The sequence below is a fragment of the Betta splendens genome, chromosome 4, assembly GCF_900634795.4.
Source record: "Betta splendens chromosome 4, fBetSpl5.4, whole genome shotgun sequence".
Taxonomy (NCBI): domain Eukaryota; kingdom Metazoa; phylum Chordata; class Actinopteri; order Anabantiformes; family Osphronemidae; genus Betta; species Betta splendens.
In genome coordinates, this window is record NC_040884.2 from 14142113 (window position 1) to 14161487 (window position 19375).

The 19375-nt window shown below is 47.0% G+C and overlaps 1 protein-coding gene across 1 annotated transcript; it reads left to right on the forward strand.

Annotated features, from left to right (window-relative positions):
- The first annotated feature begins 124 nt into the window (after window positions 1-124).
- On the forward strand, window positions 125-16303 carry snx7 (sorting nexin 7). The gene is made up of 9 exons (XM_029148020.3): window positions 125-313; window positions 3583-3771; window positions 3860-3970; window positions 4075-4233; window positions 4311-4509; window positions 4623-4822; window positions 5365-5451; window positions 7174-7326; window positions 15134-16303. The coding sequence occupies exons 1-9, from the start codon at window positions 230-232 to the stop codon at window positions 15203-15205; spliced, it is 1254 nt and encodes a 417-aa protein (XP_029003853.1). The 5' UTR covers window positions 125-229; the 3' UTR covers window positions 15206-16303.
- The last annotated feature ends 3072 nt before the right edge of the window (window positions 16304-19375 follow it).

The window sequence follows — 19375 nt, forward strand, 5'->3', positions numbered from 1 at the left end:
TTTTAAAAATGTATATGTAGTATATGGGCTTGATTATATTCTAAGCATATATTGTTTCTCTGAATTCCGTCATTGCGTTCAGTAGCTTTTACTGGGCTTTTACTTTGAAACGCTCTGGAGGAAGTGTTGTCGTCACATCGCCGTTGCTGCTGCTCTGAAGTTGTGCTGGAAGTTTCACCTCCCATGTCTGTCCGATGATCTCCGTCCTTTTAGGAAGTTTGCGAGTGAGATGAGCGAACAGACGGTCCCTGCGGACTTACCGGAACACATGTTGGACCTGGACGAGGACGACGACCTGGAGGTTTTCAGCAAGGTACTGTAAAGCAAAGCTCCACGACAACAAGCGAGTGTGAAGCGCTCGTCCGTCTCCTCTCAATGATCCGACGGCCTCCTCCTCCTCCCGTTCGTCCTCGCTACGTGGATCTCACCGTGTCGCTCGTAAAGCGACTTGAGCCCCAGCTTGTGGAAGGAACACGTTTGCGTGTTCGTTTCGGCGCGTGCACACGTAGAGAAGGAAGTGGGGCGAAAGGTTGTGGGTCAGCTGATGAGCCGACCTTAGAACCTGTCATTAAACGCAACGCAACAGAGACAAAACCCCCGTCCATTTCAAGCTAAACTCAACTATAGGCTCCATTGATCTCGTAACGTTTCAACTCTAACCCAATTTAGTTACTTTGAAGCGATCAGTTGAACATACGTGGACATACTTTGGTGGAATTAGTGGGTTTTGTTGATTTATGTAGGTGCAGAGTTAGGCTATTACACTCCGAGATTTAAAAAAGTTTTCGAGGATTGTTTTCCTGTGTCTTATAGCACACGCAGATTGAAGACCACCTTGTGTTGGGACTTTTGTCTATTCAGTTTGGTGCGACCTTACTCAGCCTGCGAGAAAGTGTGTGGATCAGGGCCGATCACCCACAAACGCTGTAGGAAATTATTTTAATGACGCTGGCTGCTTTTTAATAATTCAGACTGCCGTTCATGTCACAAACGTCCAGTATGACTTGTAAACCATTGAGCCACGATTTGTTGTTTTATTTTGAAACACTGAAAAATCTAAATAATCCGAGATTTACGTGAAACCTGAACCGGAAGATGTTTCAGGAAGTTGCCAGGTAGGGAGGGCGTGGCTGACTGGCCACGTGACTGCGTGCTGTCAATAAATATTCTTTCATATTTCCCAAACACTTCTTGGTGTGGGTTTCTGAAACTAGAGGATTTATCATTGGCAGTGAATAGAATGAGTGGCTTCCATATGCTACAGTGCGAGTTTATTTTTAATTTACAACCATTAAAAACATTATTTCCTAGATTTTCTATCAATTATTTGAGAAAATATCTCTGGGTGTCTTTATTATCAGCCTGATGAGCATGAGTGACAGTAATGTCAGGGTGAAATGAGCCATTAGTGCCTCTATTGGAAATGCATCAAACTACACAATCCTTCACCACACGTGTGCAGAGTTATAAAACCAGACTGGGCTACTGGTTTAGTACAGAATAAAGCCTTCAGCTTCCAGCCTGCTAAGCTGTCTGCTACTTCCAGTCTGGAAGGTGACTTTCTTCCTCCTCCTGCAGCTCGACGTCCCTGCAGCCGCTTTAACCGAGTGCGGTTGGAAAACGCGTTGGTCCTTTCCTTCTTTCTCTCCTCCTGAAGTCACTTCCAGCCACAGGTGCCTCCTCAGACGGACATGTGTCTGCTGCTGGAACTAAACAGGTCCTAGAAAGGTTACCTCGGTGCTACTCAGTGTCATGACATTTACAGAAATGCACCGTTTCTTTATGTTTACTTGGCAAAGTGAGATACAAGCAGACGCTCGTGTGGAAAAAGGTAATTCAGCAGCTTTTAGTAAGTATTAAAAACGAACTTCTGTCCAACTAGTGACTCAATTTGGGGAATATGGTTATTGGAAGAACCAAAATCTAAACCTCTGTACAGTGAGTTAACGTAGGTAACCATAGCAACATCACTGATGGAATGTGCTTCGGACAGTTTAGTTTTATCTCTGCTGTGAAACCTTCTGTTACAAAATGGCCTCAACAAGCGAGGCCATTTTCATCCGAGTTTTGCCCGAAGCTTCCTGTTTGCACTAAAGCTGAACTGAATGATGAGTGCATTTAATTTGGATACATTTGCCTGAGGGGCCTTTCGAAGCCATGTATAGCTTTAAACAGCTTTGGTGACAGCTCCGCTCTGGTGCGCTCCGGTCTGACGGCTGCAGACAGGTAGAGGCTGCTGCTGCTGCTGCTGCTGCTGCTGCTGCTGCTGCTGCTGCTGCTGCTGCTGCTGCTGCTGCTGCTGCTGCTGCTGAGGCCTTTTGCAGCGGGCGGCGTCGGCCCGTCACGCGGTCCGGCCGTGGATGTTCCGGCCGGTGCCTGCGCCGTGCGCTCAGCTGACAGCTGCATAGTCACGGCGCGTCTGTTGTCATTGTGCTGTGGCACGAGGCGGCACGAGGGGGTGGGGTGGGGGTGAGGCCGTCGGCTCTCTGCTGACCAACGCAGCTTCTCAGCCGGAGCGATGGTGTTTGTGCCGTTATGCCGTTTTCATAACGTGGCTCATTTGAATGTAAAAACTGTAGATGTCATAAACGTCAAATTTGGATATACTGTACCAAACATGGGTCCTCTCTGTCTCTGTTCCCATGGCTCTTCCTGGTTATTCCTGTATATGTAAAAATAAGCCTTGACCTTTGACCTCCGCTCTATTGGTGACGCCTTCTCTATGAATCCAGGAAACCTCTCGTTTAATTCCTTTCACCAGAGCACATTCAGCGCCGTCGAGTACTTTGCCCCACACACCGTCTGGATGGGTTCACACAGTGTAAATGCGCCCACAGGGCCCAGATGGCTTCCAGGGCTGGTCAGATATTCATGGTGTTCACAGAACAGCTAGTGCTATAAAAGAATTGTCATGTGATGTTTACAGTGTAGACGTTGTCCAGTTGTGTTCTCCATTCCATTATGTTAAGCTACTGTATAGAGTGCAATTTTCAGGGTACTAACGTACGGTAAACCTGATTTTAGGAATATTCAATGCCTTAATTCTGCATTGATTTGGTGCAATAGTTCTGTGTGAGACAGTAAAAGTAAAGTAACATGCTTTTTCAACTGCAAACTTGTTTCCTTTGTTTTTCTTCCATCAGAAGTAAACCACAGATTAACACAACCGCCTGGAAAGTCACCAAAAGACTCAGACGCACTCTTTCACCAATTAGTGCCCGTGAAACCATTGCCTCTGTCGACACACGTCTGGAACACAGTTGTTCATAAAGTGGCGGTTGTTGTTCCGTAGCAATTAAAGCGTGTGCAGTGTGTTGAAACCACCGGGCTTTAGCGGCGTAGATGGTTGGATTTAGTTACTTCACGCAGAGCTCAACTGGCTGGTTTCCCCCGTTGCAGCCGTCGTTCCTTGGCAGTCAGTTTAATGGACACACTCTGCAGTGGCTGGTGTCAAACGAGTCTATTTCCTGAAATGTTGACTTCCCGCTTTAACTTGAGCTGACATCGAAACTCAAAGTTTGGGCAAGTTTGGACTCTAATCAAATCAGTGGGTGAATGATGGCTTGGTTCTCTTCGGTCCAGAACACGTCCCTGGTGGACGGGAACCCTGTGCCCAACTCTCCCGGCTCCATGGTCAACCAGTACAGACTGGAGGAGGATGACGAGCAGCAGCACGATGCCAACGCCAAGGACCTCTTCATCACCGTCGACAACCCAGAGAGCCACGTCACTGCCATCGAGACCTACATCTTGTACAGTGTCGTAACCAAGGTGACGCCCTCTCATCGTCATGCACGTGAGCTCGACGTGTCCGAGCAGTGACGTTAGCGCTAGAATCACCTGTTGAGATTCTCCCTAGACCACGCGGAGCGAGTTCGACTCCTGCGAGTACGAGGTACGCCGGCGCTACCAGGACTTCCTCTGGCTCCGAAGCAAACTGGAGGAGAACCACCCGACGCTCATCATCCACGTATGCATCTCTTCCCTCTACAGGAGACCAGAGCGCTTCACAGGTCACACGCGCTCGCATTTCGTAGCTCTCTGGCTAATTGCTAAGTTTGGGTCCTTCCTCAGCCGCTGCCTGAGAAGTTTGTGATGAAGGGCATGATGGATCGCTTCAACAGTGATTTCGTCGAGTCCAGGAGGAAATCTCTGCACCACTTCCTCGTCAAGATTTCTGAGCACCCCATCCTGTCCTACAGCGAGCACCTCAAAGTCTTCCTCACTGCACAGGTGGTTTACGCAGAAATGAGGCGACGGTGTTTCCCTGGTGCATTTTACTTAACTCTCGAAGATGTGCGATTCTGCAGGATCTGACACCCCACAAGAGGCAGGGTACGAGCTTCCTGAGCTGGATGGGGGAGACCATGAGGTCGGTGGCCAACTCGGTGCGAGGACTGAGGAGCCGACCGGAGGAGGTCGTTCGCATGCAGGAGTACGTGGAAGACTTCAGCAGCAAAATCAGCTGCGTGGACAAAGTCGCCCAGAGGATCATTAAAGAGCAGAGAGGTACCACTGCACAGCTTAAAGATGCCGCGATACAGGCTGCGTTCAAGAGAAATCACACTCTTAGGGTTATTGTGGTGTAATGTTGGCTTTTAACGCATCCTTTGCGTTTCCAGAGTATCTGGAGGAACTCAAGCAGTACGGCCCCATCTACGCGCAGTGGGCCGGGCTGGAGGAGGACCTGGCCGACCCGCTCAGGGGTGTGGCCGGCTGCGTTGAACAGTGCCGCAAAGAATCCGAGGAGCAGATCCAGCATCTGTCGGGGGAGCTGGTTCCGGTCCTGCACGAGTACGTCCTGTGTGCTGAGACACTGAAGGTGAGTCCGGAGACAACATGTCTGATATTTACACGCTTTATGCATTTAAGTTTTTTTCCTGTGCTTCTAAAACTGTGGATCAACAAAGTAATAAATGAAAATCCGTTAATCCAAACTGTTAAGCCAACATTATTTCACACTCCCCCAACTAGCTCCTCCCAGGATACGTATAGGTCACAGCGCTGACTTTTGATTGACAGATTAACTCTGCGTAAAGGTCAAACAAAGATTTGTATAAAACCAAACAGACACTGCGAGAAATACCACTTCATGGCAAGTCATTATGGTTATGAATTCAATTTAGTTTTTGTGTTTTTATTTTATAAACGTGCACCACGTTCCAGTTGTTTGTTGATCCAGGGTTGTTGGTTCGACTCCCAGCTCCCCTGATCTCTGGCCACAGGTGGACACTCAAACCCGAACCCTTGGTGCTTTTAGGAAGCTAATTATTATTAAAATTGTTTATATAAACAACACGAGTGCACTGATGGTGAGATCAAGATGTGACTTTACTGAAGAAACTCTTCACGTGTTCATCACAGGCGGTGCTGAGACGTAGAGACAACATCCAGGCAGAGTTTGAAGCCAAGGATGAGATTCTAGCAACCAAAAAAGTTGACCAAGAAGCAGTAAGTACATTTTTTTTACATCCCACACACTTTGACAGAAAATCAGACACACACACACCCCTTCTCCGTTCCCGTTTGTGTGTCCTCCCATCCAATCCTCCAAGAGATTATGTGTAATAAAGTGAAGCATGAAGTGGGGCCTCTCTCACAGGGCCACCCTCAACTTATATTGGGGAGGAAAGAGGCTTCCTGGGAGGATTATCTAAATATCCCAGCTTGTTGACTGCAAGTCAGTCTTCAGCTCAGTGGGAATAGGAGCAGTCAATATTATTTCTCACTGTAAGCCCAGCAGCTAATCGTGGAGTAATGAAAATTCCCGGTATCATTTTTAGACAGCGACTCGCTTCAAAATGTCAGCAGACAAAGAATGAAGACGTGAAATTAGGCAAGCAAAGGACACAGCTATTTTTTAACACCTAACTCTGTGTGTGTGTGTGTGTGTGTGTGTGTGTGTGTGTGTGTGTGTGTGTGTGTGTGTGTGTGTGTGTGTGTGTGTGTGTGTGTGTGTGTGTGTGTGTGTGTGTGTGTGTGTGTGTGTGTGTGTGTGTGTGTTGTATCTGATATCAAAATCCATCTGTGGGATTTTAATTAAGAAGAAGGACTGAGATATTCCCCCACAGACTTGTATTATATCCCGGCTTTAATTAGCCACTTGTGTGTGTGAGTGTGTGCGCGGACATCGTTAATTCAGTCCTCCAGCTTCATATCAGTCTGCACTAATGAGAGGTGGGGAGAAAAAATCAAATGGATTCTTTTGTTACTGTTTTTCAGTGCGCTTGTTGTCAAAGAAGTGATGCGGCCACATGCTGAGCTGAATGAGCACCCAGGAAAAGCATGTGTTATTTCATTTACACTCGCCTTTGAGTTATTAATTTCTCAAATTAGGGAGGCCAACACTGTTAGTGGATAAATATAGTAATAGGGGACAATGTTTTTTTTAGTGAGCACGAGTCTGGGTTGGTCGGTCGTGCTGCTGTTCCTGTGGCACTTAGTCATAGCACTGTTTGTACACAAACGTCTGCTGTCTGTTCAGTCATAGCTGGAAGCCACTGTACCAACGACTAGAACCCAAAGAATGTGACGTCTTTTGTCACCGTTTGTGCGGCAGTGCACGTATTTGTAGCCGATGACAATGTTATCAGATCTGGATGAATGGCCATGAATACAAGCAGTCATGCAGGAAAGTGAGCAGAGGTTTCCAGCCATAATGTGCATTTCAAAACAGTATAGAAAATTGTCTGTGTAAACTTTAACATGAGCTTTTATTTGGAAAATTTAGTTTTTATTGAGGCATTAAAAAAAGATTCAATGACACATCTTAGCCACAAGGGGGCGATGTTGCTTTCATTTAAAAAGTTGTATGCCTGTTTGACTTCAGGCAATGAAGTATCAGTGCCACCACTGATCGAAATGATTTATTAATAATTTTGACATTTTTTTATTTCTATTTATTTTAGTAAATTACATTCACAGTAGTTTTCATAAAACAAATATTTCTCCGACTGTGTGCGTGTGTGCGTGCGTGCGTGCGTGCGTGCGTGCGCGCGTGTACTAGACATGAAACCCCAGCAGGCTCTGGGGCAACAGACCTTTGAACAAACAGTTTGTCTGATTACGTTTGTTTGTGCTGCTTCTGCACCACGGTGCCGTCAAAGTGAGCAAGAGTTGTCCTGATTTGTTCTCTCTGATGTTGGGTTGTTGATTTGTGTGTTTGACGGGCAGATGCGGGACGAGGTGGATGCTCTGGCCGACCGGGTGGAGCTAGCCAACAATGCCCTGAAAGGGGACTGGTCCCACTGGAAGAACAGCATGAGAGCGGACCTCAAATCAGCCTTTATTTCCACTGCTGAGAAGAACGTGGACTACTATGAGAAGGTGCGTTCAAGTGTCTGTTCTGGGGGTTGACTCCATGCTCTTTTGCCGTACAGTGTGTCTGATGTTTGGGTGTGTGCGTAATAAATACTCTGGAATCACAGGTGTGTGTGTGTGTGACTCGCACACAAGCAATAAACTAAAGCCACTCTCTTTATTTGAGGGAAAAGTAAAACGCAATAAAACAGGGATGAAGCACTGCTGTTCTCATACCAGTGTTCAAACACACGTGCAGCCTCATTCGCAAGCATTGGACAAGTAAAATTCAATTCACTCGTGTTCAGTGTGCATTGAGGACGTTTGAGGTCAAGAGGTGAATATTCCTCCCACAGTCCAAATACACAGTGAAGTTATTGGTGACTTGCTTAGTTTCCCTTAGGTGAAATTGCTTTGGCTGCACTTTGTACACAAACTGTCTGTTGTACATCATATGAATATACTTTTTTGCATTATTATAAAATACAAAGGAGGAAAACAGCAAATACTGTAGAGTCTTCCCAAAATCACTGCATCCTTTCTCACTGTTTAAAGAGCGAGATGGGACGAAGAGAAAGACCAGCTCCAGTTGCAGTGGAGACAATCCCACACTGTGTATGCAGATTAACGAGCAGGCAGCCCAGCAGAGACAACGGTTAATTACATGCAGAGAAAGAACAATGGGGGAAGCTGGGAGGAGGGAGCACAGCGGAGTGAGACAAAGCAATAATCATCCAGTCCGTTCAAGGTGTTGGTAGGAAGCTGCGCGCCACAGAAACCTGCCTCCCTCTGCTTCGGAGGCGGCACTGGAGTTCAGCCAGCAGAGGGTGGCAGCGCGTTAGGTTTAATTCTCCACCTCAAACTGCTTTTCAGAAGCCCTGTTTGTTCTGGGGGGCATCGCTGCTCGTCGGTGTAATGAGGTGAGCGGCATCCCGACGCCTGCCAGCATGAAGCCCCAGAGACCGTTGTGTCTTTGTGGGTTTGGTCCTTTCTCTTTAAATATATTTCTTAGCTTTATATTAGTCCAAAAGTGACTCCACCAGTGTTTGTGTGTGTTTGGCTGGACATGGGTTTACAGTGAGGGTAATAATAGCGGTTGTGCGTGTCCTTGTCATGTTTGGGTTCCTCTCAGCAGGGGCAGGCCATCTCTCCTGGCCTCTGCCCACAGCAGCGCTGACAAAAACGCTCATCACCACCACGGTGGCCCCCGGCGAAGCAGCGCGATGCAGCGAACGAGCACCAGCTGTGTGTGTGTGTGTGTGTGTGTGTGTGTGTGTGTGTGTGTGTGTGTGTGTGTGTGTGTGTGTGTGTGTGTGTGTGTGTGTGTGTGTGTGTGTGTGTGTGTGTGTGTGTGCGCGCGCTTGTAGAAGCCGCCAAAGGCCACTTGACCTCGGAATGTGAAATCATTTCTAATACAGTCATAGTGGAAACATAAGCTGGAGCCGCAGCGTTCAGACACAGGTTGGCCCTCATTGGCTGAAATGAAGCAAAGCTGCTTTTTGTGCACAATGACTTATACAACACATTTTTTCTTCCTGCATTTGAATATACTAAAAATGCTTTTAATCTCTAAAGATGCTCCCAATTAGAAGTTGAAAAGAGGTGTGTGTGTGTCTGTGTGTGTGTGTAGTGTGTGTGTGTAGTGTGTTTACACAGATTGCCTTCTTGTCTTATGGAGGATTAATTAAAAATAAACACAAAACAGGGCTGGGAGCTGTTCTTCAAGCTTAAGATGTTTCTCTACATGAAATTCTAAAAGCATAAATGTTTCTAATCCAAACCCTGTTCCTCGAAAAGTTGCCATGTCTTTTGAAATCCAACCCTTTACTGTATACACACAAACGGATCCCACACGGATAGAGCAAACGTCGCACGTTTGAATTCTGTGAAGATGATTTTATGAATTCGTTTTCAGTCACTGGAGCCTGTGCACGCGTGAGGTTTGCTTCCCCTCCACCTGTATTAATTACACCCTCAAACACCTGCTGGGTTCTGACACGCTTCTACGTCCTTGGAGAATTGATTCCAGCTGCATAATACCTGCTGTTTCCAAAATGTAGTCGGAAGATTAGCATGTTAGGAACTACAATGCACCGTATTAAGTTTCGTAGGTGGACTCTTGGATTATGTGTGGAGTTCCACACAAAGTAATTGACATCCAATTTGTTAATGATGCAGACGTCCTTTATCGTCTGTACCTCTTCTTCGCGCCCTGCTGGAGTCGATCCCAGCTCTACTGGGCTGCAGGTGGAGCTGGGGAAGACGCCGCCTACATTATGTACCAGGCTAAAGCTCAGGTCATACTTTGCATAGAGGGGTGTTTGCAATTTAAATGATCACTTTCCTGCCCGCAGTCATGTTGTGAGTCATCAGACTCACGAGCAGCTAAAGGAAGACGATGTTAAAGGCGTGTGGTCAATGAATTCCAACCAGAGCAGCCTTCAAATTTGCATTAGAAACAAAACATGCCCATTGCTTTGTATCGTTTCCTCCTTTAGGCAAACATTAGTCGTCTCCTGCTGTGAGCACGTTATGACATTCTGACTGATCGCTCGCTGCAAAATATCAAATCCAGATTAATCTGTTACAAGCAGAATGTTTGAAAAATCAGCCAAACTAAAGTCACTTGATTTGCTAATGTCCTATAACCCGTCATTACGTGTAGTAAAGTATGCTTTTATGAAATAAATTAATTTAAAGCTGTGACAGTGGTAGGAGAGGCTTGGAAAGTAAGTGCACTAGGACGAGCAGGAAGAACATTCGCAGCTAATTTGGTTAATCGGCAAAGGATCATTAATGTGATGGTTATAAAAAGAGAGACTGAGATCGTATAAAACTCCCTAACTCTGAAATCAACTGACGTAGGAGTTGTAAAGGCATGGGCCTTCAGCGGGCTGGGGTGGTAATGCCCCAAGATGACCTCAGACGACCTTCTCGCCACAGGAGCTGCAGAGGACGGTCATATTCTCCCCCCCACGTGTTAATGAAGTGTTTTCTTCCTCCTCAAATAAGCCTGGAGTCTATTATTAAGACAAGCGACGGTCACATCGCATTACGTTCCTCGTAGTGACTCACTGCAGAGCTGAGCTCAGTGTTGCACAACAGCCCGGACCGGTGGCGCTGTCCTCGGCTTCCGCCGCTCGGCCCGACCGCACCGCACCGTCCGTGCTGCCATTGTTATTCGGGTGCGGAGCCGGGCTTGTGCGCGCCCACGGGGCACGTGAATGATTTATCAGGGTGGAGCGGAGAAATGGCCTATGAGGATCTAATAAGACGGCGCACCTGGGAGGGTTCCTGCCACCGAGCTGCACACGAGGGGCAGGAAATGGGAGACAGGGACACATAAAGAAAAGGGCCGGAGAATAATGATGTCTGCGGGTGGAAACAATAATAATGTGGCGCCGGCCGGCCGGCTAGCGGGGGTTGATCAATCTCCGCCTCGGTTGATGCCTTTTCGGCCGTTTGAGTTTGTGTCTGGTGGGGTAATGTTCCACGCCCCATCGCACACCTGATGACGGAGCTGAAAGGAAACAATAGTGTTACACACGTCTAAGCCGGTACGCGAGCAGCTTTGCTTTACGCAAACGGAGAAATGCCTCTCAGTGGAGATTTAAAGAATCGTTGCATCGGTGGCTAATGAATGCGTCAGTAAAGAGAGCGAGTTGCGTTGTGGAACCTCCCATTGGGGCACTTGTTCCCATGTGACCTGCACCATTAGCTCAGAGCGAGGGAGGAGCCGGCAATGAAAGCGCAGCAGCGGCCTGTGGTCGAGGTGTGGAGCGGTTTGGACCAGAGGGCCCTGAACGCCTCCGTCCCTGTAGGTCACAGCGGCGCTGGGGCCTCACGCGCCAGGCCCCGTGTTCTCACAGTCAGTGTGCGGCCTTGCAGAGGAGACGGTAGCCTTCATGTGTCCCTATGGGCTGGTCCTTCAGCCACTTCAGCGCGTTAGACAATGGAGACACAACATGATCCTCATGGTAGCGTTGCAGAAATGTGTCCAGTGATGCACCAGCGCAGCATGTGTTGTTACAGTCATGTGCTTCAGCTGCTCAGTTCATGTGTACGTGGGGAAATCCTGAATGTTGGGAGTTCCTCTCTCTCTCTCTCTCTCTCTCTGATAATCCTTTGCCGTCCTTCCTTATGAATATCCTCCTGCTGCTAGAGACGCGCCGCATGCACAGCTGCGTGTGGAGTTTAAGCCGTGCTGCGAGGCCATTGCTGCGCGTGGGAGCAGCAGAACAGGGATGCGCTGGTGCCGTAGCGAGATACGAGAGAGGAAACAGCCAGTGGTTGTACTCAGCCGTTGATGGGGTTCAGGCTGAACACCAGCCAAACCCACGGCAACGATCAGCGCTGGGCCTGAGCTCGTTCGCCCCATCGGGTTCAAGCGTGAGCCCAGATCACACCGGCACCAGGCCTCAGTCATCATCGCTGACCAGCACACGTCAGCACAGGCTCAAGGCTTCCCCACATGTACTCTGTGAGTTAGCTAAGAGTCACAACTGCTGGCTGCACAATCACCGTGTAGATGCAGAGCAGTGATGAGCTGTGTTCCGCTCTCTCGTTCTTCCCCTCTATTGCCATGGTTACCTCATAGCAGCAGGGACTTTGCTTTGCCGGGGCTCAAACAGAAACGTGTCACCGTCATTTGCTGCTGTTGTGGGCAGCGATGGCACGTTTGGACAGCTGTTGCACTGTATTGCAGCAACATGTCACAGACCGGCGTCTTTTATAATTGAGACATTTCCCGTTGTAACAATGAGACACTGTGACTTCATTGTTAGTTGATTACATTTTGTAATCTCAGAGGAGGTGGTAATGGATTCAGATCAACAGCTCGGGATTATGGCCAAGAGTAAAACCTGACAGTGATTGGGCCGTTATGAAAAAAGTGGGTGTGGCTTAAATCCCCTTGATCTGAAACTAAATGGAAACATTTGGCAAACGATTGTCATAGACTTTCCATTGATTCAAAAGACACCGATTAGTGCAGCAAGTGGCCGGCATGAAACTTTAATGGAGCCGAATGGCTTTTTAAACCTGCCTCCGGGTGGAACAGATAGAAACACTCAGACCTTTGTTACCCTCAGGGTCAAACATGGACCCTGCAGAAGAGGCTCTGTGAGCTTTGTGGCTGATGGGAACAATCCTTTTATAAATGTGTTGCTTGTCCCTTCTCACCCTGTTGAAATGGAAAAGGACGAGATTGAGATGGAGGTTTTTACAGTAGCAGCGCTATCAACATCTGTACACATGTTAATGAATGTGTGTGTGGATCGTGACAGGAGATAATGCATCTTTTCCAGCTGAAGAGAATTCCTCTGTGTGTGTGTGTGTGTGTGTGTGTGTGTGTGTGTGTGTGTGTGTGTGTGTGTGTGTGTGTGTGTGTGTGTGTGTGTGTGTGTGTGTGTGTGTGTGTACATGTGTACGCTGCCATCTGTGTGTGCTTGCCCTGATTTCCTGTGTTTACCTGTTCGGCACCAGTGAAGCCTAGAGGATGGCCGTCAGCTGATTAGGCTTCTGCTTTTCTGATGATCCTCATAATTAGAGCTTGTTTGTCTGCTTGACCCAGTGTGTGTGTGTGTGTGTGTACCTTTGTAATTAGATGGTGCATGTATTTGCATTTTTCATTTTAATTTCAAATACATAAAATTCTAATCCTCGTGCACTTACTTCATAGTTTGAATGTTGACACATTTCAGACTGATTTAGATGATAACATGTAGACAAGACATGACTGGAGGAGAGATTGGATCACACTAGATTGGATTCAAGTGGAAATAGTTGAGAGGCTTCTCCAGCAGAAGCTGGGCACATTTAGCTGCATCGTTATGACATATCATAAAACATTATGTAGAAACCAGCCTCACTCAGTGAAAACCTCAGCGCAGCTCTTTTTTCCATGTAAACTAGAAATGAATGAATCCAGTTTTTCTTTCCAGTTCTATTTGTTCCCAGATTAATGCGCATCGGTTTCCTTGTCTCCCGGCTCTGTGTGTCGTCCTCCTTAAAGAAAGCTCTGCTGAGTCGGCAGCCTGTTAAATCCAGGCTTCTTGGACAGATTTAGTGCTCCACTGGAACATCTGAATCTGCTCTGTTAGAGGCGTCCTTTATGCTGCGCCTGCTTCTGGAGCCAAACGTACAGTAGGAGATCTTCCAAGCGGTGCCGCATGAAGAACAGCTGGTGCCGTCCACGCTTCATGTTGTTCCTCGCTGCGTTTAATCACTGTTTACATGGAACCAAAATAGGCGTTTTTCAGGAGAATCAAGGTCTCAGCAGGTGTGAGCATGTATGTGTGAAGGCGGGTCCTTGGGTCCTCATGGTCACGTTCACGCTCCTCATCTCAGCGGCGCTCCATCATCATAATCTGATCATAGGAAGACATAGTCCTATGTTTGGTGTGAAGTGAGCAACGGGTCACGTAAGGAGCTCGCTCTGGTTAAAATCTATCTCATGAGACTACTTTGTTTTCTATCACTATAGTTCTCAAGTTATAAATTTAATACGTGTCCTACCTGTTTTTTTGACGTTTTGATCAGTGACATTTCTGCATCCTAAAATCATTTCTGTGACCAACTCTCCCGCCGTCCAAGGTTCTGTGGGTGCCGCTGAGAGGAATTGGCTGTTAAACGGAGCGCCGGCGAGCCGAGCCCCTGACTTATTACCACCTCCAAACAAACCGCCGTTGCCTTGGAAAAAGCGTCGGCGCCTTATTGATGCGTGTTGACAGAGTTCACAGATTGGCTTTTGAGTGTGTCCGTGCCCGTCGCTGTGTGCTTGTCATTTCCACTCTCTGTTTGCATGGATTGCAGCCTCCACCGCTGTCGACTTAACTGCTTTTATGCCATAAAAGTGTGATACGCTTTGTTAAGTCTTCTTCCACACAAACGCATGCGCGCGCGCACACACGTATACACACACACACACACGCACACTGGGACTTCTCGGGCGCCTCTGTCACTGCAATAATGTGTCTTCACTGAGACAGAAAGAGGGAGACGGATGAAAATGGAGCATAAAGAGAAGTGCTTGCTTAGACATTTGGGAAAGTTCCTGGAACACACACACGCACAACTTTTTTATATTGGTTAGAAAAATATAGTATTGTACAAAGCTTATTTGAATTTACTGTAATGCAGCAGTAGATCTCAGAAGATAAACCTGCCAAAGTACTGGTTTGAGCTGATCTTGTGTAAAATACGGGTCTGACAGCACCTCACTTTGTGTCTAAACCCTTTTTTCTTATTGGAACGTGACCGACAGGTGTGTCACACCGGAAGCAATAGCAGCTGACAGCAAATGTATGGTGCGACGTGCAAAGAAAGACCCTAAAGCAGCGGTCAGTCACAAGCAGGAGGTGAAGGTGTGACGGTCTGCTGTTCACAAAAGACTACACGAACAACAAGGATGATAAATGAAAGTGTCTCGTTACAACAGAAATATAGCTTCCTGTTATTCAAGCTTTGGGGTCTCTGTGTAGGTCCCTTTTACATCATGAATACAACTTTATAGGAATTGATCTTCACATGGAGCATCTTCCTTAAAAGAAAAGCATTGGGATGGAGTTTGGATTTAATCAAACACTGTGATGCTCAGGTTTTTTGTAGCAGACACAAAATCAACATCCAGATGAAGTCATGTTTCAAGGCAAACGCCCTATCTGCCTGATGAAGCGGACGCGAGTGGTTGAAAGAGCTACGTCCCTTTTTTCAGAGCACGGCCCAGCGGTGAACTAGACGCTCTTCGCATGAAGCATAACGAGGACTCTCAGTTTAAAGGCGACCTCCATCCGCCGCCAGCGTTTTAATGATGCCCGTTGCGCTTGTGTTCCAGTGTCTCGCCGTGTGGGAGGCGTTCCTCCTGACGCAGAAAGCGGACGGCGGCGAGCGGAGGGAGGACGTCTAGCGCGGAGACGATGAAAGGATGGACGCACGGCCCTCCCTCCCACCGTCGCCCCACCACAACCTCCACGTACGGACTCTGGACCAGAGTCCACGAGGTCTGTCTGTGTTCAAAACAAGCGCACCCTTTCTCAGTTCCATCGTTCCAGCGATGATCGGACGTCACCAACGCCTCCACTGGGATCCAAACGCTCACTCATTAGTGTTTACAGGCCTTTAATGTAAGTGCGCCAAACGTTGAACAGCTGTGTGTCTCATTTCTCAGTGCCTTTATATTCTTTAGCTTTGGTTGAAGGGGGGTTAATCAGGTTAAAACGCATCCAAACAAAACTTAAAGTCATTCTCACAAGTAGGTATTTTAAAATCAGCATCATCCCCTCATACTTCATAACGTGGACCATAGAATTGATGCTTAACACACGACCACTGATCCATCGCGCTTGTTTTACATTCTTTGTTCCCGTTTCTAAAGCTTTAACAAGATGCAAATCTTCAGCTTTAAGACTTTATTTCATTATTTGCCTTTCGTGCAGCATGGAAGTACTCGATCAGTTCAAATAGAAACGCATGGATGAATAACGGAAGGCTGTTTTCTGAGGGCTGGGTGGAGTTTTAAGCTAAGATCATTACACTACACTCATTGGTCTGTTGGTCCAATGTGACGTTAGAACCATGGTTCTGTATGTGAGCACCAACCCATGAATGATTATACCTCTTCCCCATCCAACTAAATTATTAGACTTTTTTAACTGTGCCTTTATCTCAATGCAGTGTTGGTTTGTTTGTCAGTTTCCTACAGCAACTGTATTGACCAAACAAGTTAACGTATGCCAATGAGATTACTATTTTAATTTTAGGCTAACATTATAAATTCCACACAGTCCTAATGATTTGCTATTTTTGAAGTTTAGTGTGCCAATGGAGAATAATGCATTACAATATTTTATATTGATATAATTTTTTTTTGCTGAGCTCCCTGTTTTTTTGCCCTTTTTATTATCAAATGTGTAAAGATTTTGTAATAATTTTTGAAGTGTTGTTATAATAATAATGAAAGTGTAAAATAAATAAAGACTTTCAGTGATGAAGTGAAACACATAAACTGACTTTTCAGGCTGATTATTAACAACAGCATATTTATTTTCTAGATTCCGCCTCTGTTTCGACTGCTTTGTCATTGTGCGGCTTTTGACAACACAAATTCAGTCGTCTGGGGGAAAAATACCGCCTACAGTATGTTAGCATTGATATTACTTTTCTGTAAGAGCACTTTGTTTCTATGGTCTGGCGTGAGATTCGTGGGTTCGGGAGTGGAAGTTCCATGAGGAGAAAGGAAAAGGTGTTAGTCTGAGGGGAGTCGTCGGTGGATTCTGTAAAATCGTGTGGCACAATGTGCTGCAACAACCACGTAGCCGCGTGTTTGTGGTGAGCGCTCGCTGTCACTCATACAGTAGCTATGGTCTCAGTATTACTGTGTCAGTGACCTGCTTCTCTCTGTGTGGAGGGGACGCTGCGACTCCAAACGCTACGTTCTAAGTAGGTTATCCTGCACTACACACTTAATCACATTAAATATTAAACAGGGCTCTTTACATAAAGCAGTGCCTTGCACTTCAGGTTCCCCACATGTGCTTTCAAGCGATGGGGGAAGGAAGTAACACGCCTGTGTTCAATGTGCTGACGCTCCCTCCATGGAGACGCGCAGTGGACGCATGGGCTGCTTTGTTACGGGGTTTTGTGGACGACATATTGATGTGAACAGCACTAACTGCAGCCCCGGTATCGGTTTAAATGTAAAGATGCCGTCATGTGGCTCAATGGGCGGCGCCTCGGCCTGGGAAGCCGAAGGTTGCCTGTTCCATCCCACCAGGTGTGTCCTGGAGCAAGGCACTTTACGCTGGCTCCCTGGGGTAGAGGAGCCACTGTGAGAGCTACAGTGCATACATTCAGGGAGCTCTCATCTCATATCAAGCATGTGTGATGATGTGTACGGTGAGAAGTATCCTTTTGAACCTCTCCTCACTGTAAAAAACAATGCAGACTGATCAGGTGTAGTTTGAAGGAAAAGAAAATGATTGTTCTATTATATTTAAAACGTAAAAAAGAAGTGTCCTCCATTACAATTAATACTGTAACTACATCAGTGGTTAGCACCATTATGAGAATGTTGAGATCACATGCTGCAGATGAGCCTATACACTAAACCTTACCTCCAAAGTTTATCATGCATTGTTGCCATGGTTACGCACAATAGAAATAGAACAATAGAAACCCACTAGACCATCACTCTGACTCTATAAGCAACAGTGGGCTTCCGTATGATCCCGACCTAGAGGCGCTGGGGTCACATGACCTCCTCCCAGAGTGCACACGGCCGCTGATGCTAAAATGACCATCAGTGCATCAGGCAGCTGCTGCAGACGTACAGCGAAGCACCAACAGCCACCAATAGCATCTTACATAACAGTGAGGCCACCTGATGCAACCGCGTGTCAACGTATCACTACGCTTTGAAGGGTTACGTAATGGTCCAAATCCCCCAACTGATGAAATTCACTTAATTAAGACAAACACATCACATGCAGTTTAGATTGTTGTTGTGATTCCAGGTCCGCTAAAATCCAACATCTGATGAAAGCTCGTTAGAATTAACTTAATGTGGATGTCAGCGTGAGTCTTTCCTTTCTGAGGCAATGTTTTATATATTCAAGTAAATGGAATGGAGTTTTCAAGGGCAGCTCAAATGGTTTCATTAAAATGAAGTACTTCAAGTTAAGTCGGCCTCCGCGTCTCCTCCAATGACTGACGCTTCCAGCTTCACAGAATAAAGAGTCTGCAACTGGGAATTTTTGAAGAAAGCGGCGCTCCCTCGTCGCTTCGGCCTGAGGCTTTCGAACAAACACCATCACTGCACCAACTCAGCATCCGAATAATAAGCCAACTGGATTTTTATTAGCATTCCAGTTTGCACAAGTCTGTCATTTACTCCAGCAGTAAATTATGATGTGAGTTCAGTTTGCATGACATCAGACAGTAAAACCGCTCTATCAGGCATAATTAGGTTTATGTTTCTATGTGAGTGATCGCACTGACTGCTGCTGCTGTGTCCTTTCGTGAACCGCGCCCCGTCTTCTTCAAAGTGAGTTATCGCCATCCTCCTGTGAAATCGCATCCGGCGCAGGCCGACGCCGAGGTCCTGATATCATGTGAGTGCTGCGTCCCACGCAGTGGGCCCCGAGGCCGGCCGGGACCCGGCCTCAGATCGGGTGTGACATAATGAGACCTAATGACTGCGGCGGTCGCTGTTGCAGCCTTTGCTGCTCCGTTCCACGGCGCTGTTTGTGCTGAATACCATTTATGTGTCAATGCGGGTTCCGTCCGTGTCCGGCGGCTGATCTCAACCCTCTGTCCTCAGCTGGGACTGTGAGCGGGGTCGTTGTAGGTCTGCGCTCTGTCTGGGAGCCTTGGAGCCGAACGGGAAGATGGGGACGAATGTGAAACTGTGGAAGTGCTGCACGTTGAGGCCGGTGATTCATCAGCTGCAGAGCTCCAGGGGCCGAAGGACCTCGCTGACTGTAGATGAATGGACAGGAGAGCAGGGGACTTATCAATGCTTCCAATATGGGAGATTTGGTAGTATGTTATTTCATAAATTAAATATTGGCCATCACTGTTGGGAAAATGACATTCTTCTCAGAACTTGTGGATCATGAGTCACCTTTTTATTCCAGTGTCTGTATCTTGTTTAGGTACTGGACAACACACAAAAAAATGGCTTCATCTGCTTTTTGAGGTCGCACGCACACAAACTAAATTGACTCAGACATTAAAATCCCAGAAGCTGCTTCTACCTCGTGTGCCTCCTTTTGCACGGCCTCGTCCCCGGAGTGTGTAACACAAAACAGCCGGCAAGTCTCAATGTATCACTTAGTTGACAGCCACAGTGACCGCGTCAGTCAGTGTTGGAGGAAAAGCTCCCGAAGAAACGGTCTCTGATGCACAGACAGACCCTGACAGGTCAGCGTCTCTGACCTTTTAATATGCTTCCTATCCTTCCAATTTAGTAGATGATCAGCGGTTGTCATGGGAACCAGCAGCAGCCTCTTCAGATGCCGTGGGGGGCCTTTGAATAACTGGATTACACAGTTTAGAAAAGCTAATTCTCTATTCCCGT